General features: G+C 41.0%; 1 protein-coding gene across 5 annotated transcripts in view; it reads right to left on the minus strand.

Annotated features, from left to right (window-relative positions):
- Positions 1–14,595, minus strand: part of MTR (5-methyltetrahydrofolate-homocysteine methyltransferase) — a 111,375-nt gene that overhangs the window by 23,489 nt on the left and 73,291 nt on the right. For all 5 annotated transcript variants that reach the window (XM_024761480.1, XM_024761479.1, XM_024761478.1 and 2 more), the window contains 3 exons: positions 13,928–14,028; positions 5,521–5,588; positions 4,823–4,943 (listed from right to left, as the gene is read on the minus strand). In XM_024761480.1, coding sequence (XP_024617248.1) covers positions 4,823–4,943; positions 5,521–5,588; positions 13,928–14,028 — 290 coding nt within the window. The remainder of the gene's footprint in view (positions 1–4,822; positions 4,944–5,520; positions 5,589–13,927; positions 14,029–14,595) is intronic.

A 14,595-nucleotide genomic window follows, 5' to 3' on the forward strand; every position in this document is an offset into this window, starting at 1 on the left:
AAAAAAAAAAAAAAGAACAAGCACTCCAAGCACTTATTTCATGTCATACCTTATCTCAGAACTAGTGTTTTACATAAATGCAGCATAACCAAAACTTAAAATTTGATGAGAGAAAATGGGAAATAAGGATGGGAAAATTAAGATGGAATCAGGAGGGCTTCCCTGGTGACGCTGTGGTTAAGAATCCGCCTGCCAATGCAGGGGACACGGGTTCGAGCCCTGGTCCAGGAAGATCCCACATGCCACAGAACTAAGCCCTTGCGCCACAACTACTGAGCCTGCGCTCTAGAGCCCGTGAGCCACAACTACTGAAGTCCTTGCACCTTGCACTTGCGCTCTAGAACCTGTGCTCCGCAACAAGAGAAGCCACTGCAATGAGAAGCCCACGCACCGCAACGAAGAGTAGGCCCCGCTCGCTGCAACTAGTAAAAGCCCGCACGCAGCAACAAAGACCCAACGCAGCCAAAAATAATAAATAAATTCAATAAATAAATTTATTTTTTAAAAAAGATGGAATCAGGAGTGAGATTAGCATGTAAAATTCATTCCTTGAAATCCTATACAGAGGAAAATACTATCAGTTATGTAATTCAGCACCTTACCTCATAGCAGTTAAAAAAACAAAACAAAACAGAAAACTCAGAAAATTACCTCCAGCTTTGAGCAATGTGACTTCCTGTTGAATTCTCCAAGTTTAAACTACACAAAAGATAATTGAAAAAGACACTTTGCAGTTATTGGCTTTAAACCAGTTAAAAATTGAGAGCTAACTGCGAGACTTGTGCCCTTGAGAAGTTCTGTAGCTAAAAGGGCCAGATTTCCATTAAAGTCATTTCTAGTTTGTGATACAAAACCATCTGTATTACAGACAGGAGAATATTCAGTTTTCTAGTCTCTTATAGCTACAGGTTAAAAAGGGCCATTCCAAGCAGATTTCTACCCACCTATGACCCCAAATCTGTATAACCCTTTCAGCCTCTCCAAGGATCCATCCTCAAGCCTCATTTCGTGTCTTGGGGGTACAGTTCTAATTCTCTCATGCTACCTACCTCAGGCCCCTGAGGTTTGGAAAAGCCATGCTGCTATTCCCCTCACAGATCTGCTTTCATGAGAATTTGGAACTCCTGAGCCTCCATTTGCTCAAAAACAGCAAAGGAAAGAACTGGGCCTCTGCTGAGCCCTCCATAGGTCTGTAGGAGGTGACGATAAGCGTTCTCAGATGACTTCTGAGACATTCAAACTCCCGAATGCTTTCTAGCAAAGCTGACTCTCCTAGGGTAGAAGCCTTCTTACACAGATGCGAAAAGCACTAACCATAAAGAGATCGATAAATCAGACTTCATGAAAATGAAGAACTTTTGTTACCCAAAATACCACTAAGACAGCAAAAGGTAAGCCATATTGGAAAACTCTATTTGCAATATATATTTCTGATAAAGAGTCTTGTTTCCAATATAAAGAATGCATACAAATCAGTAAAAGAAAAAAAAAGGCAGAATACCTAATTAAAAAAAAAAAAGATTTTAAAAGCATATCCAAGTGGTCAATATACACATGAAAAGGTACTCAACATCATTAGTCAGTAGAGAAATACAAATGAAGACCTTAGCAAGATATTGTTACACACACACTAAAATGGATAAAACGGAAAAGGGTGTGGAATAATTGGAAATCTCATAATTGCCGGTGGGAGTATAAATTAATACAATCACTTTAGAAAAAATATCTAATGCCGATGACCAGATGCATATTCTGTGACCCAGCAAGTCTGCTTCAGGGCAGAAACACATACATAACAGCATTCTGTGTAATAGCCCCAAACTGGAAAAACCCAAATGTCCACCAACACTAGCATGGATAAATAAGCCAGAGGGCATAATACAATGCAATATTATACCACAATGGGAAAAAAAACAAAAACAAAAACACTACTGTAATAATGAGCTTAGGCCTTAAAGACATAATGTTGAGCGAGACACAGAAGAATGAACACATACAGTAGGATTCCACTTACACAAAGTCGAAACGCAGACAAAACCAAACTGTGGTGATAGAAGATAGCATGACTAGGTCGGGGGATCCAGTGAAGTTCCCAGAGTGTCATTAATGTTCTATTTCTTGATCTGGGGGTTACTACATGGGTGGTTTCATTTTTTAAAAAATTCATCAAGTTGTTTACCTGTGACTTGTGTACTTTTCTACATGAGTGCTATACTTAGCAAAAGTGCTTACTTAAATAAGAGGGCTTGACGAAGCAAGCCTCCACGTCTGAGATCTCACCCACTGTCAACACTTTAAAATGAAGGCAGAAGGGGGAATTTTACACTGACATTCCTGGAGGCTGCACGAGAATCTGTTTTTCAAAGGCTGCTCTTGCACCACAATGGAGACGGGGATGGTTACCTGGAAGCGCCACTACTGGCTTTTATTTTCTAAATAATTTTTCAGAAACTGCCAACAGGCATGGAAGAGAAAAGAACCAGAAAAGCTCATCGAGAAACAAAACATCAGAGAGTTAAAGAGACCTTGGGAGGTCATGGGATCCAGATTTCTCTCTCCTTGGAGGAACACATTTAGTTTCCCAGATGATGAGAATAGATATTCTACAATAGCACTAAGACTGTGGGTGATTTCTGATCTGATTAATTTTAACTTGATATACCAGGTTATAACTGGTATAGAGTCATAGCCATAAGAGTCCTTTATGGCTAAGTTTGCCAATGATGTATCCTAAGAGGTTAGTCACGTTACTTCCGGTTATTTTTTAAGAAACCTCTTTAATCTGGTGGCTCTTACTTGGTAAGAGATATAGTAGAATTAACTATTGGTAACATTCCAACTTGCACAAGTAGCAATATGTGGTTTCCTGGTATTGAATTCCCGAGTGCAGTGTCCACATAAAGTGGCTCTCATTTGGAAACCAGCATCACATTTACATAACTCATAACGCATTTCATTACATCTGCTCATTTAAGTATTTATTCATCCTCTTTTACAACGATGATTTTAAAAGGTCTTTCATTTTGACAATAATCTGTAGATTCCCTTACCATCCTCTTTGCTAAGCTAATGAATATTCACACTATAATCATCAATTACCCACAACCATGCTCACTGAAACCTCAGTTATCGATGGTTGGTCATATCCCTGGAGAACGATCTGCCAGTATCCTAGTGGGTAAGTCCTTCGTGGAAAAACAAACCTAGTTTTCTAATGTGAGCAACAACAGCCACACTACTGAGTCCTTCAAGTATGAAAAGTAATTAGTGGATACATGACATAGAACCCTGACTACTCATGAACATGGTCCATTCAGGTTATAAATGGAAGGATGGTCAATTTTATGTGCCCATTTGGGTAGGCCATGGTACCCAGTTTTTGGTCAAACAACAATCTAGATGTTTCTGTGAAGGTATTTTTTAGATATGATTAACATTTAAATCAGTAGGCTCTGAGTAAAGCAGATTGTCCTCCGTGTGGGTGGGCCTCATCCAATCAATTAAAGACCTTAAGAGAAAAGGCTGCAGTCGCCAGAGGAAGAAGGCCTTCTGCTTCCAGACTGCCTGTGGACTCAAGATACAACAGCAACTCTTGCCTGGCCTCCAGTCTGCCCACGTTCCCTGTAGATTTCAGACATACTTGCCCCCATATCGCATAAGCCAGCTCCTTAAAATCCATCACTCTCCCTCCCTTCCCCCACACCCCCTGTATAGATACACACACGCGCACGCGCGCACACACACACACACACACACGCACACACATGCACACACCCCTTACTGATCCTGTTTCTGTGGAGATCCCTAATACAAATGGCTTAACATACAGTTGTTTCCAGAGTGAAAGGAACTCTGGAATAGCTTTGTCCCACGTCTACTGTATATTATATCAGAAAAGTAAACTGCATGCTTGTGTGACCATCAAGGTCAATGCTCCTCCTGGGCACTGCTCCCTGCCAAAGTGAACTACATGGGGCATAAGGAATGTGTCATGAGAAATCTAATATCCACGGAACTCTGCTCAACATTACGTAACAACCTAAATGGGAAAAGAATTTGAAAAAGAATGGATCTACGTGTATGTACAACTAAATCACTCTGCTGTACACCTGAAACTAACACAACATTGTTAATCAACTACACTCCAATATAAAATAAAAATTTTTTAAAAGTCTAATACCCATAATTAACATACCTCTCACCAAATATCATTATGATCGTGACCCCAGGAGAAATCCGACAAACTGAATAATAATCATGTGACCGAATTTGAACTCTCTTTAAATTATTTGACCTAAAGGTTCCCCAAAGGTCTCTCTTTCAGAAACAACTTCCCAAAGTGATCCTCTGATTCATTCTCTCTAGGTCAGCTTTCTATCTCAACTATTACAAGGTTGGAGTTTCTTCAAGAGAACTTGTAATTATTCAGTCAGATACCTGCTTCAAGACAGAGAGTGGGCTAAAGTTCAAGCAGTGTTTTTGTACCAAAAAACAGCTTCTCCACTCAGTTTGATTTCAAGAGGATAAGTGTTCGCTGGAAGTCTCAGGAACTGAATGGGAGGTGAGAAGATGAAGGAAAAGAGGACTGCAGGCCAAAGGAATCCAAAAACAGGGAGAGGGGGTAGATGACAGAGGAGTTTCCTGCAGCAGGCCCCCAAATGATTCTGGCTCTCGTGGTGTGAAGGCTGGAAAGTTCGTGTATTTATATGATAAGGAGCCAATGCACTATGCATAAGAAAAAAAGTCAGGTTTTATCACTGTTTTTAAACACTGGCATTTAAGAGAATTTAAGGGAAGCACAAAGCTCATTAGCATGACTTACCTCGAAGTGGTAGCTCCGCCAATCAACAACGGAATCTTTATAGATAATCTCTCCATTTCCTTAGCAACGAAAATCATTTCATCCAGGGAAGGAGTGATTAGTCCTGACAGGCCAATTATATCTATTATTTAAAAAAAGAGAAAAAAGGACAGTAAGAAGGAGGATGAGAGAAAAAGTATAAAGGCTCATTTTCAAAACTTTGTAATAAAGACCACAAGACAGAAGATAAGTTCCCAATTTCTAATTCTGAGGCTTCTTTTCTGACTGGGGTTTTCAATTTATTGTTTGCTTTCAGGAGTAAATATGATTTGCAACTTCACGTTGAATATGCTTGCCACAGTTTCGGGAAGCCACGCAATTGTTAGTTCATGATTTCCCAGACTCAACGTGTCACAGTGTCAGAAGAAACATAAAAGCAACTACACACAGAGGAAAAAAATCCAATAAAACTGTTCTCTATTTAAGAAGCCTGTCCCCATTCCCCTTCCTCATAGCTAGAGAGGAGTTTCATGGTTACCTGCTCACCCCTTCTACCTCCATTATAAACCGCAACAACAGCACCCCCAGGCAGAGCTAGCACTTGAATGTCTCAATGTCCCACCATCCCACATGGGCTGGGGCATGGCTATTCACTGATAGACAGACAATGGGAGGAAACGGTATTTACTGAAATGCCCAGGAGCACGGCTGCACAGTACCTGCTTTGTGGTCGAGAGCAGCTTTCAGTATCTTGTCACATGGAGTCATGACTCCTAAGTCAATAACTCTGGGGCACAGAAATGAGATGTGAGAAAAATTAATGAGAACCCATTGGGAAAAAGCTAGACGAACATTTTTATTTAGCCATTAAATACTGCTCTAACGTAAACTGGAATCACACTGAAAAGCTCACTAAATATCAACCACCAACTCATCGACGACTGCCATTTATTAGGAACTGACCATGGGTCAGGGACTATGCTGAGCTTTTTTAAACACCTCTGCCGACTTAATCCACAGAGCATCTAATCCACCTATTTAAAGGAGACAATTCAATAATTTTTGGTAGAGGACACTATTATTTCCTAAGCTCTGGTAAAATATATGTAACACATCATTTGCCATTTTAACCTAAGTACAATTCAGCATCACTAATCAGTCAGTCGCAATGTTGTGCAACCATCACCAGCATTTATTTTCAAAACTCTTTCATCGCCCCAAAAGAAACTCTGTAATCCCTCAGCAACAATCCCTGATCGGCCCGTCCCAGCCCCTGGTAACCTCTACTCTACTTTCTGTCTCTATGAATTTGCCTAGTCTGGATATTTATACAAGTGGAATCATACATTATTTGTCCTTTTGTGTCTGGCTTATATCACTTAGCATAATGACTTCAGGGTTGCTTCACGTTGTAGCCTGTGTCAGAACTTCATTCCTTTTTAAGGCTGAATAATATTCCATTGTATGAATGTGCCACATGGTGTTTATTCATCCATCTGTCAATGGACACCTGGGTTGTTTCCACTATGCTAAGCCTTCTGCATAAACAATCTTGTTTAACCCTCACAGGAACTCTACATGGAAGCACTACCATGGGGCCCATTTTCTGTGGTTTGTTTTCATATTTTACTTCATGCATTTATCCAAATATATACACTGGATGGATTAATACAAATGGCATTATTGCGTTAAAGAATATAAATATTTTTACGATGCTTGATTCATATTTTAAACTCGATTTTGAGGCAGGTTTTACCAGTTAATACTCTCTATTTTTAAAATTCTTGAAAAGATGATTTTTACATTTTAATGAGGAAGGGCCCAGAGAAGTGTGGGCCCAGAAGTTAAGCATCTTGTCCAGTCAAACAACTTATAAGTAGCAGAGCTGAGGTTTGAACCAGGATCTGACACCAAAATCCATCTTCTTAGCCATGTAGGCCAATAAAGATGCTGGGTAAGTTCACTCAATAAATATCACCTGAACAGTATACCCTACATGGAAGCCAACTAGGAGGATAAGCAAGAAGAGGTCAGTTCCTGCACATGAAAAGCTGACTAGAAGGAATGTGGTGACTTAAGTTGAGGGAGAGGGAGACTGAATCAGAGAGCAGGTAACCACAAGAGATGGAGTGAGACTCAAAGGAAGAGCTGACCCTGGGCGGGCACATGAGAAGGGGGACGCAACTGGGAAGAGGAAGCCTGGAGCCTGTTACGCTCAGAGGACAGAGTAACACCAAGGAACTGTAACTCAGGGAGGAGACAGCTTTCTGGAACTCGGAGAAAATGGGACTTCTGCCCTTGAAAATGTTCTATAAACTACTCTTCTAGATTTAGAGAGTACACGGAATGTCAGTCATTTTGACAATTTAATTTGATCATAAGTATTTGTTATAAAGTTTAAAAAATTACAGTACGCGTTTTCACTTGCTTCCTAATGTCAACAATTCTTAAAACTAAATAGGCAAAATAATTTTAAATTAAAAAAAAAAAATCAATGCTTAAGAACTACTACCTGACATCATGTCAGCTGCTAACAGGTGGGTGTAGTTGGACACCAAGCGCAGGAAGGAGCCTTGCTTCTCACTATATAGCTTCTCATACTGTTAGATTTTTTAGCTTGTTGCCATATTACTTAAATTAAAAAAAAATAGAGCAGCATATATGGAATCCTCAGTAAGTACACAATTTCAAATCAATGCTAACTCTATTCAGGTCTGTTAGCACTAAGCCGGTAGAGAACAAATGCTGTAAGTGTTGATGATGGGGCCTGCAGGTTATAACAGGGGCGAGGTGGAACCCTTTTCTTTTTTTTTTTTTTTTTAAGCACATTGCACTCAGTCTGGCAACAGATTTGTTAAACTGTGACTAAATACAGCCTATAAAACTAAGCAAAATAGCATATTGCTTTTCTATCAAGACAAAGAGGCATGTATTTCAAAGCTAACTGCTTTTAGCATTGCATATATTTTTTAAATTCAATTAAAAATCATCAGTATGATGGCAAGAATCATCTTGCTCTCAATTCTTTTTCTTGTTTTAGGCACTGTATCATTCAGGAACATCGTGTGATGCTTGCTTTTGTTTGAGGAAAAGTAAGGAGACCTTGTGGCTGGACAGAAATGGAGGAAGGAGAAAGCTGTAGGGAGTAAGGTCAGAGGGGGAGACGAGGGCATCTTTCTTTCTTTTTTAAATTTTTATTATTTATTTATTATTTTTGGCCACGTTGGGTCTTCGTTGCTGCATGCGGGCTTTCTCTACGTGCGGCGAGCGGGGGCTACTCTTCATTGCAGTGTGTGGGCTTCACATTGCAGTGGCTTCTCTTGTTGCGGAGCATGGGCTCTAGGCGCACGGGCTTCAGTAGTTGTGGCAAGTGGGCTCAGTAGTTCTGGTTCGCGGGCTCTAGAGCACAGGCTCAGTAGTTGTGGCGCACAGGCTTAGTTGCTCCGCAGCATATGGAACCTTCCTGGACCAGGGCTCGAACCTGTGTCCCCTGCACTGGCAGACGGATTCTTAACCACTGCACCACCAGGGAAGCCACGTAGAGGGCATCTTAATGGCAGCGATTAGTTCGAGTTTCAAAATATTGTTTCTTTAGCTATCCAAATGGAGCCCTTAGGTAGTCGTCTGGATAGGTAAGCCTGGAGTCCAGGTGACAGATCCATGCTGGGGATAAAACCTGGGACTTGACAGCATATTAGATGGTGTTAAAAAGTCCTCAGACCGTGTGTAAAAGATGTATAAAAATAAATTGCCAAAAGCAGGTGGAGGGTGGGGAGAAAGTGGGGAGGGAAGGTGGGGAGAGAGGAGGGGAAGGGGAGGGGAGATGAAAGGGGAGAGGAGCAAGAAAAAAAAGTCATGAGACTGAATGAGATGATCTAAGACTATCTGACCAGACCTACTTTAACCTGATCTGACCTTTATCAAGATCCCAGGTGGTCAGAAGGTACATTACAGTCCGAGAAGCACTAACCTAGGTAGTGAGGACAGACAGAGAAGAGGTCCCAGGGCTGAGTCTCGGAGCACTCCCCTGTTCAGGGGTCACACAGAGAAGGAGAAATCAGCAAGAGAGTGACAACTGGCAGTCAGGCAGGTAAGAAGAGGTCTGGAAACAGTGAGCCAGGGATCTGGGGTACAAGTTCAACTTCCAACGTATTAGGCTGCCTTAAGAGGTCTTGCTGGGAGACAGTCGAATATATCACTGTTTAGAGGAGCACTTCCCAACGTTTTCCACGCATAGAAAGTAGTATTTATGGCACTGGGATACAGGAAGGAGGCTGCTCACCACCAGGGACAACCAATCTAGGCCTGGGGTTGTCCCCAGCCCCACCCCAGAAGAAGGGGATGAGTTTCTGAGCATGTGTGAGTTGAGAAATCAGTTTCTGAGCACATGTGAGTTCATTAGAATATGAATTCTAATTCATATTCTGAATTAGAATATGGTGTGACAAGTGCCACAGAGGCGGCATTTACAGTGTGCTGTGGGAGACCATCTAATCTCGGTAACAACTAGAAGCACCCCAGGAGGGTGACTCCAGCTGCATTTTGAAAAAATACGTAGGTATTAGCTGGATGAAGGAAAACAGAGGGCCACCCAGGCAGAAACTAGTACTATGAAGGTCCAGAATCACAAACAACTGGCCCTGGGGAACCCTGGCTGAAGGAAAGGATCTGAAGCCTGGGTCAATCCCATCCCTGCCTTCCGTGGCGGCCGCCATTCTTTGCACTATCTCTTCCCATTTTCTCTCCCCTTTACTACAACTCCCTGCGTCCCCCATATAGCTCTCCACCTCCCTTGGCTTTCCCTTGGTTTCCCTTCTGCACTCTGAGCTATACCCAGTGTCTGTAGGCCTCTTATACACATTCTTATATTTTGCCACATGAGAGATTAAAGAAAATAAAAATGATGTTATGGAAATTTTTGTATTTTATAATCATCTTTCTAAAGTGCTTATAACAGAGCTGTAAATGCAGGCATTTAATTTGGGTTTCTAATGCAGAAAAAAATGTAAGCTGCACTAAATGCCTTAGCAAAGGCATCCAATACTATTTAAGAATTCATACAATTTAGAAAATAAATATTGTAATATATAAAGCCCCTTTTACTCTCCAGAAGGAATTAAAATGGAATATAAAGCTAGCTTTGCATCTGCATCCACTTAGGGTACCTCATATTTGCTGTCATGTGAAATGAAGTTAAAGGTGGCAGCTTCTTCTGATCCTGCAATTCACAGGTACCACCACTAGATGGGAGGACCGTACCAGTCTGCAGCCCCAACTAAGGTTTCCAAGCTGTGGTTAAGAACAGATAAATGGATAAAGCAGGAGTGATAAATGCATACGATGGAACCATAAGAAGCCATAAGAAAGAAGGAAATCCTGCCATTATGACATGGATGGACTATGAGGGCATTATGCAAGTGAAATAAGTCAGAGAGAGACAAATACTGTAGGATATGCTTACACGGGGAATCTAAAAAAGCTGAACTCACAGAAACAGAGTAGGACAGGTGTTACCAGGGGCTGAGGGGTGGGGAAATGGGGAGATGCTGGTCAAGGGTACAAACTTCCAGTTGGAAGATGAATAAGTTCTAGGGATATAACACACAGCACTGTCAACGGAGTTAACAATACTGTATGATATACTTGAGAGTGTTAAGAAAGTAGATCTTAATGTGTTCACCACAAACAAGAAATGGTAATTATGTGATGTGATGGAGGTGCTAGCTAACACTATGGTGGTGATCATACTGCAATATATAAGTGTATCAAATAAATGTTTTACACCTTAAACAATGTTATATGTCAATTATATCTCAATTAAGCTAGAAAATGACAGACACAGACACACACACACACACACAGTTGAAAGCCTCCGAATAATTATAAAGAGAGCATGCTGAGGTGCTAGGAGAAGTCTCTAGTGTGCCCTTGACTTAGATACAGTCGTTTTCCTCACTCAGCTGAAAGCTCTAACATTATACAGTTTCAAAGTGTCTCCTTCTTAGCCATATATTGCGTATTATTTACCCATACTAGACAATTATATTAAGAACCACTGGTTAAAATGAAAATATGCCTCATCATCTGTTTCATCAGATCCATATTTTTTAAAGTACTAGATGTATATCTGATTTTAACATTTCTGTTACTATATCCTACTTTTTCTTACCCAGTTAAACAGTGTGCATTATCTGTTAAATGGGAAAAGTCCACGTGTCTCTTTATATAATTATTATTAAAGAGTATATCTAAAATCAACTTTCATGTAATCAAATATCTGATCAAAAACGTTTTTAAGTATTCTAAATTATTTCTTCAGAGGAATTTAACTAGCATATTAATATTATACATTACAGTTAAAGTTGTTTATAACTGGAATAAATACTGGAAGCTAAACTGACATAACACAGAATCCCAACTTTTGGATTCAGAAGCCCTGAGTACAGCCTGCCACTTCCTAGCTGTGTAAAATGAGAAATACAATAATTGAGGCAGGCAAAGCAGGATCAAAACCATAAAAAGAAAGAATGAACAAAAAGAAAGAAAGAAAGAGAGGGAGGGAGGGAGGGAGGAAGGAAGGAATCAGGAAAAGAATACCAAAAAACAAAGAAAAAGAAAAATCAGTTATATAAAAGCACTATATAAATTGTGAAGCAGAAAACAAATGTTAGGTATTAATAAACTCTTGGTGGACACATCCCCAGATCCATTTAAATTCTCAAATCTGCAAATTCTATTGCATCATCCCCATAAAAAAATGTGTTTTCTGTCTAGACAGAACTATCACTTTCAGTCCTCTTTACTTCTTTTTTCCCCCACAAAGAACATGTCTCTTCATGAGATTTACTGCATCAACGACAAAGAACCAGGAATGAGAAAGTTGCATTAATATCTGGTACTGGATGGTTTGCTAGACTCACTCACTAGCTGGGTGATTCACCCAGGCATCAGCTGGAACATGGATACCCAAGCATACATTTAACTATATAAAGCAGCTATCAGGGGCACCTGTCTACTAGCTGATGTCATAACATTAAACCCACCAGTGCCAAGAGTCTATGTGTTATAAGACATAAGACCCAAAGGAGTGTTTGACTTGATAGAAAAAGTTTGCACATTAACTTTTTTTTTTTGTTTGTTTGCAAAAAGAATAGAATTTCATCAGAAGATGTTTCTCCAGTTACTCCAGATAAGTGGCCCCCAGTGCACAAGCCAGAGAAACTGGGTATGCTGGTCACAGTTTTCCTTGGCCTTTTTTTTTTTTTTTTGACTGCTTTGGGTCTTCGTTGCTGCACGCAGGCTTTCTCTAGATGCGGCGAGCGGGGGCTACTCTGCGTTGCGGTGAGCAGGGTTCTCATTGCGGTGGCTTCTCTCGTCGCGGAGCACGGGCTCTAGGCACGTAGGCTTCAGCAGTTGTGGCTCGCTGGCTCTAGAGCACCGGTTCAGTAGTTGTGGCGCACGGGCTTAGCTGCTCCGCGGCATGTGGGATCTTCCCGGACCAGGGATCAAACCCATGTCCCCTGCATTGGCAGGCGGATTCTTAACCACTGCGCCACCAGGGAAGTCCCTTTAAATGTTTTAACTGGAGGAAAATACATTCCTGGTATGACTCTCTAAACTACTTGTCCATTTTTCATAATAAAAAATGATAAACACATGACAATGATATCTCAAGAATTGCTGTAGAGAGTTGGTCTACAAATTGCCTTTTCAATAGTTCTTGTCCCACTATCACCACTGAACATGTTCCTGCTTTTTAGCCTGATAAACAGTAAAGTTCTTGAATGGAGAAAAGTCAAGTCAATCACTTTGGTGTCTCTGATACAATGCATGGTATGTAGTAGATGATCTATAAACATTTATCAGCGTAACTGAACTTGAACTAATTATGATGAATGCAAATAGAAACCAACAACATAGGGTTTGAAAAGATGAGACAACAGAAGAAATGTCAGAGATTTTAGGAAGCAAATACCTCATCCAAATACTTATTTCTCGTCCAAATACTTATCCTATAGGTAAAATCTCATTATAACAACCTCCACTGTATCTCCAGTATTTTTATCTTAAAAAAAATTAATATATTCCAAGAACAATATTCCTCATTTCCAGGACCAGGAGAGAATGCTAAGTCTTTGACAGTGAACAGGCAGCCAAATGGAAGTGCCTGTGAAGACAGTCAGAGGGAAGAAGGTGCAGCCCTCACACTGCTCCTCCATCTCCAGCCTTTCTGAGTGGTTCTTAGCTGCATTTAATTAGCCTTGAACGCAGACATGGATAAATATTTTGAGAGTAGGCGGGGGGCTTAGAGGGTAATTATTATCAGACAGTGGGCAAAGACAACTCCAAGGGGGCCCGGCTGTAGCTGCAGTCAAGTCTCTCTTCTCTGCAGAGAAAAACGCACATTGGAAAGAAGTCCATGACTCAGAGACTGTTGGTTGGACATGGGCCAGAGAAGACATTAGTTATATTAGGCTTTTCATTACAAAGAATATGTTGAAATCTGAGCAAAACATGCTGTTACTGTGGGTCATGAGCTCTCACATAGAAATAAATTTGCGCTGAATAATCATTCAACTATAATGAAAGATATAAGAAAGGGATTTTACTTGTATACAACATTCAAAAACTAGCTTCATCAACACCAGGACGCATGCCTGGTTCTGTTCTAAGCAAAGCAAAAAGAACTGTACAGTCAAAGCCTTCTTATAAAACTCTATTTAGCCAAGGTCTTAATAAGATCTTGGCTCTAAATATCTGGCAGTTCATCGAGAGGAAAATGGAAATATGCTCAGTGTCATGGGCCATGGAGTGGGACCCAATATTCTAGCCTCTGGCCCGAGGTCAAATCCCCAGAGGCCTCTTGTTGTTTTGACACTGCTTGAATAGTTTTTTCTATTCTTTTTGTCCTTACTGAACATACAACATTAAATAATTACTAACTTCCTTCATTTGAAAAGGTATGTTCAATGTAGAAAATCTGAAAACACAGTGAAGAAAAAGAAATTAAAAATAACCTCTAACATCTACTGCCCTACCCTGCCCTTCGCACCCAGGAAAGAATTACCTTGTTAATGCTTTTACTTTAAATAAGAAAGGGGGTGAAAACGACAGGTCTTAACTCACCTGAAATTATTGCAGCCAAGGACTACTCCAACTATGTTCTTGCCAATGTCATGCACATCGCCTTTAACGGTAGCCAGCACAATGGTACCTTGGTAAGGGTCCTGGAGAGGAAGCCAAGAAGCTAAGCATCGCTGTGGTCACTTCAGAGCAGATCACCCAGTTCTCCAAAGCCAGACAGGTATCAGCACAGAAAGCAATTCAATACAACCAAGGCAACCTCAAAGATGGACCCGGGGGACTTCCCTGGTGGTCCAGTGGTTAGGACTCCAGGCTTCCAATGCAGGGGGTGTGGGTTTGATCTCTGGTTGGGGAACTAGGATCCCACATGCTGCGAGGCATGGCCAAAAAAAAAAAAAAGATGGACCCAGAAGCCAGGTCCCATGCTCTGTGAGAAGGCGGCTGTAAGCCCCAGCAGCTCGAAGGAAGCCCACCCAGCTGGTTAGCTCAGGGGGCTTCAACCAAGATCATGCATTCCATCACCTCAAAGGACAGTTTAAGTTCAAATACAAAACAGTCCCATCGCTGAAGATCATATCTTTAACCCCCAAAACCTGTCTGATAAACATTCACTGTTAGCAGTAAAGGGAGAGGGAGGAGCCGGTGAATCGCACGTGTCCTGTCAGAATGGGAAGGACCACAAAAGACCAGTGCAGGGGGGCTTCAACACT

Source organism: Neophocaena asiaeorientalis, unplaced genomic scaffold (genome assembly GCF_003031525.2).
Source record: "Neophocaena asiaeorientalis asiaeorientalis breed wild unplaced genomic scaffold, Neophocaena_asiaeorientalis_V1.1 scaffold166, whole genome shotgun sequence".
NCBI lineage: Eukaryota > Metazoa > Chordata > Mammalia > Artiodactyla > Phocoenidae > Neophocaena > Neophocaena asiaeorientalis.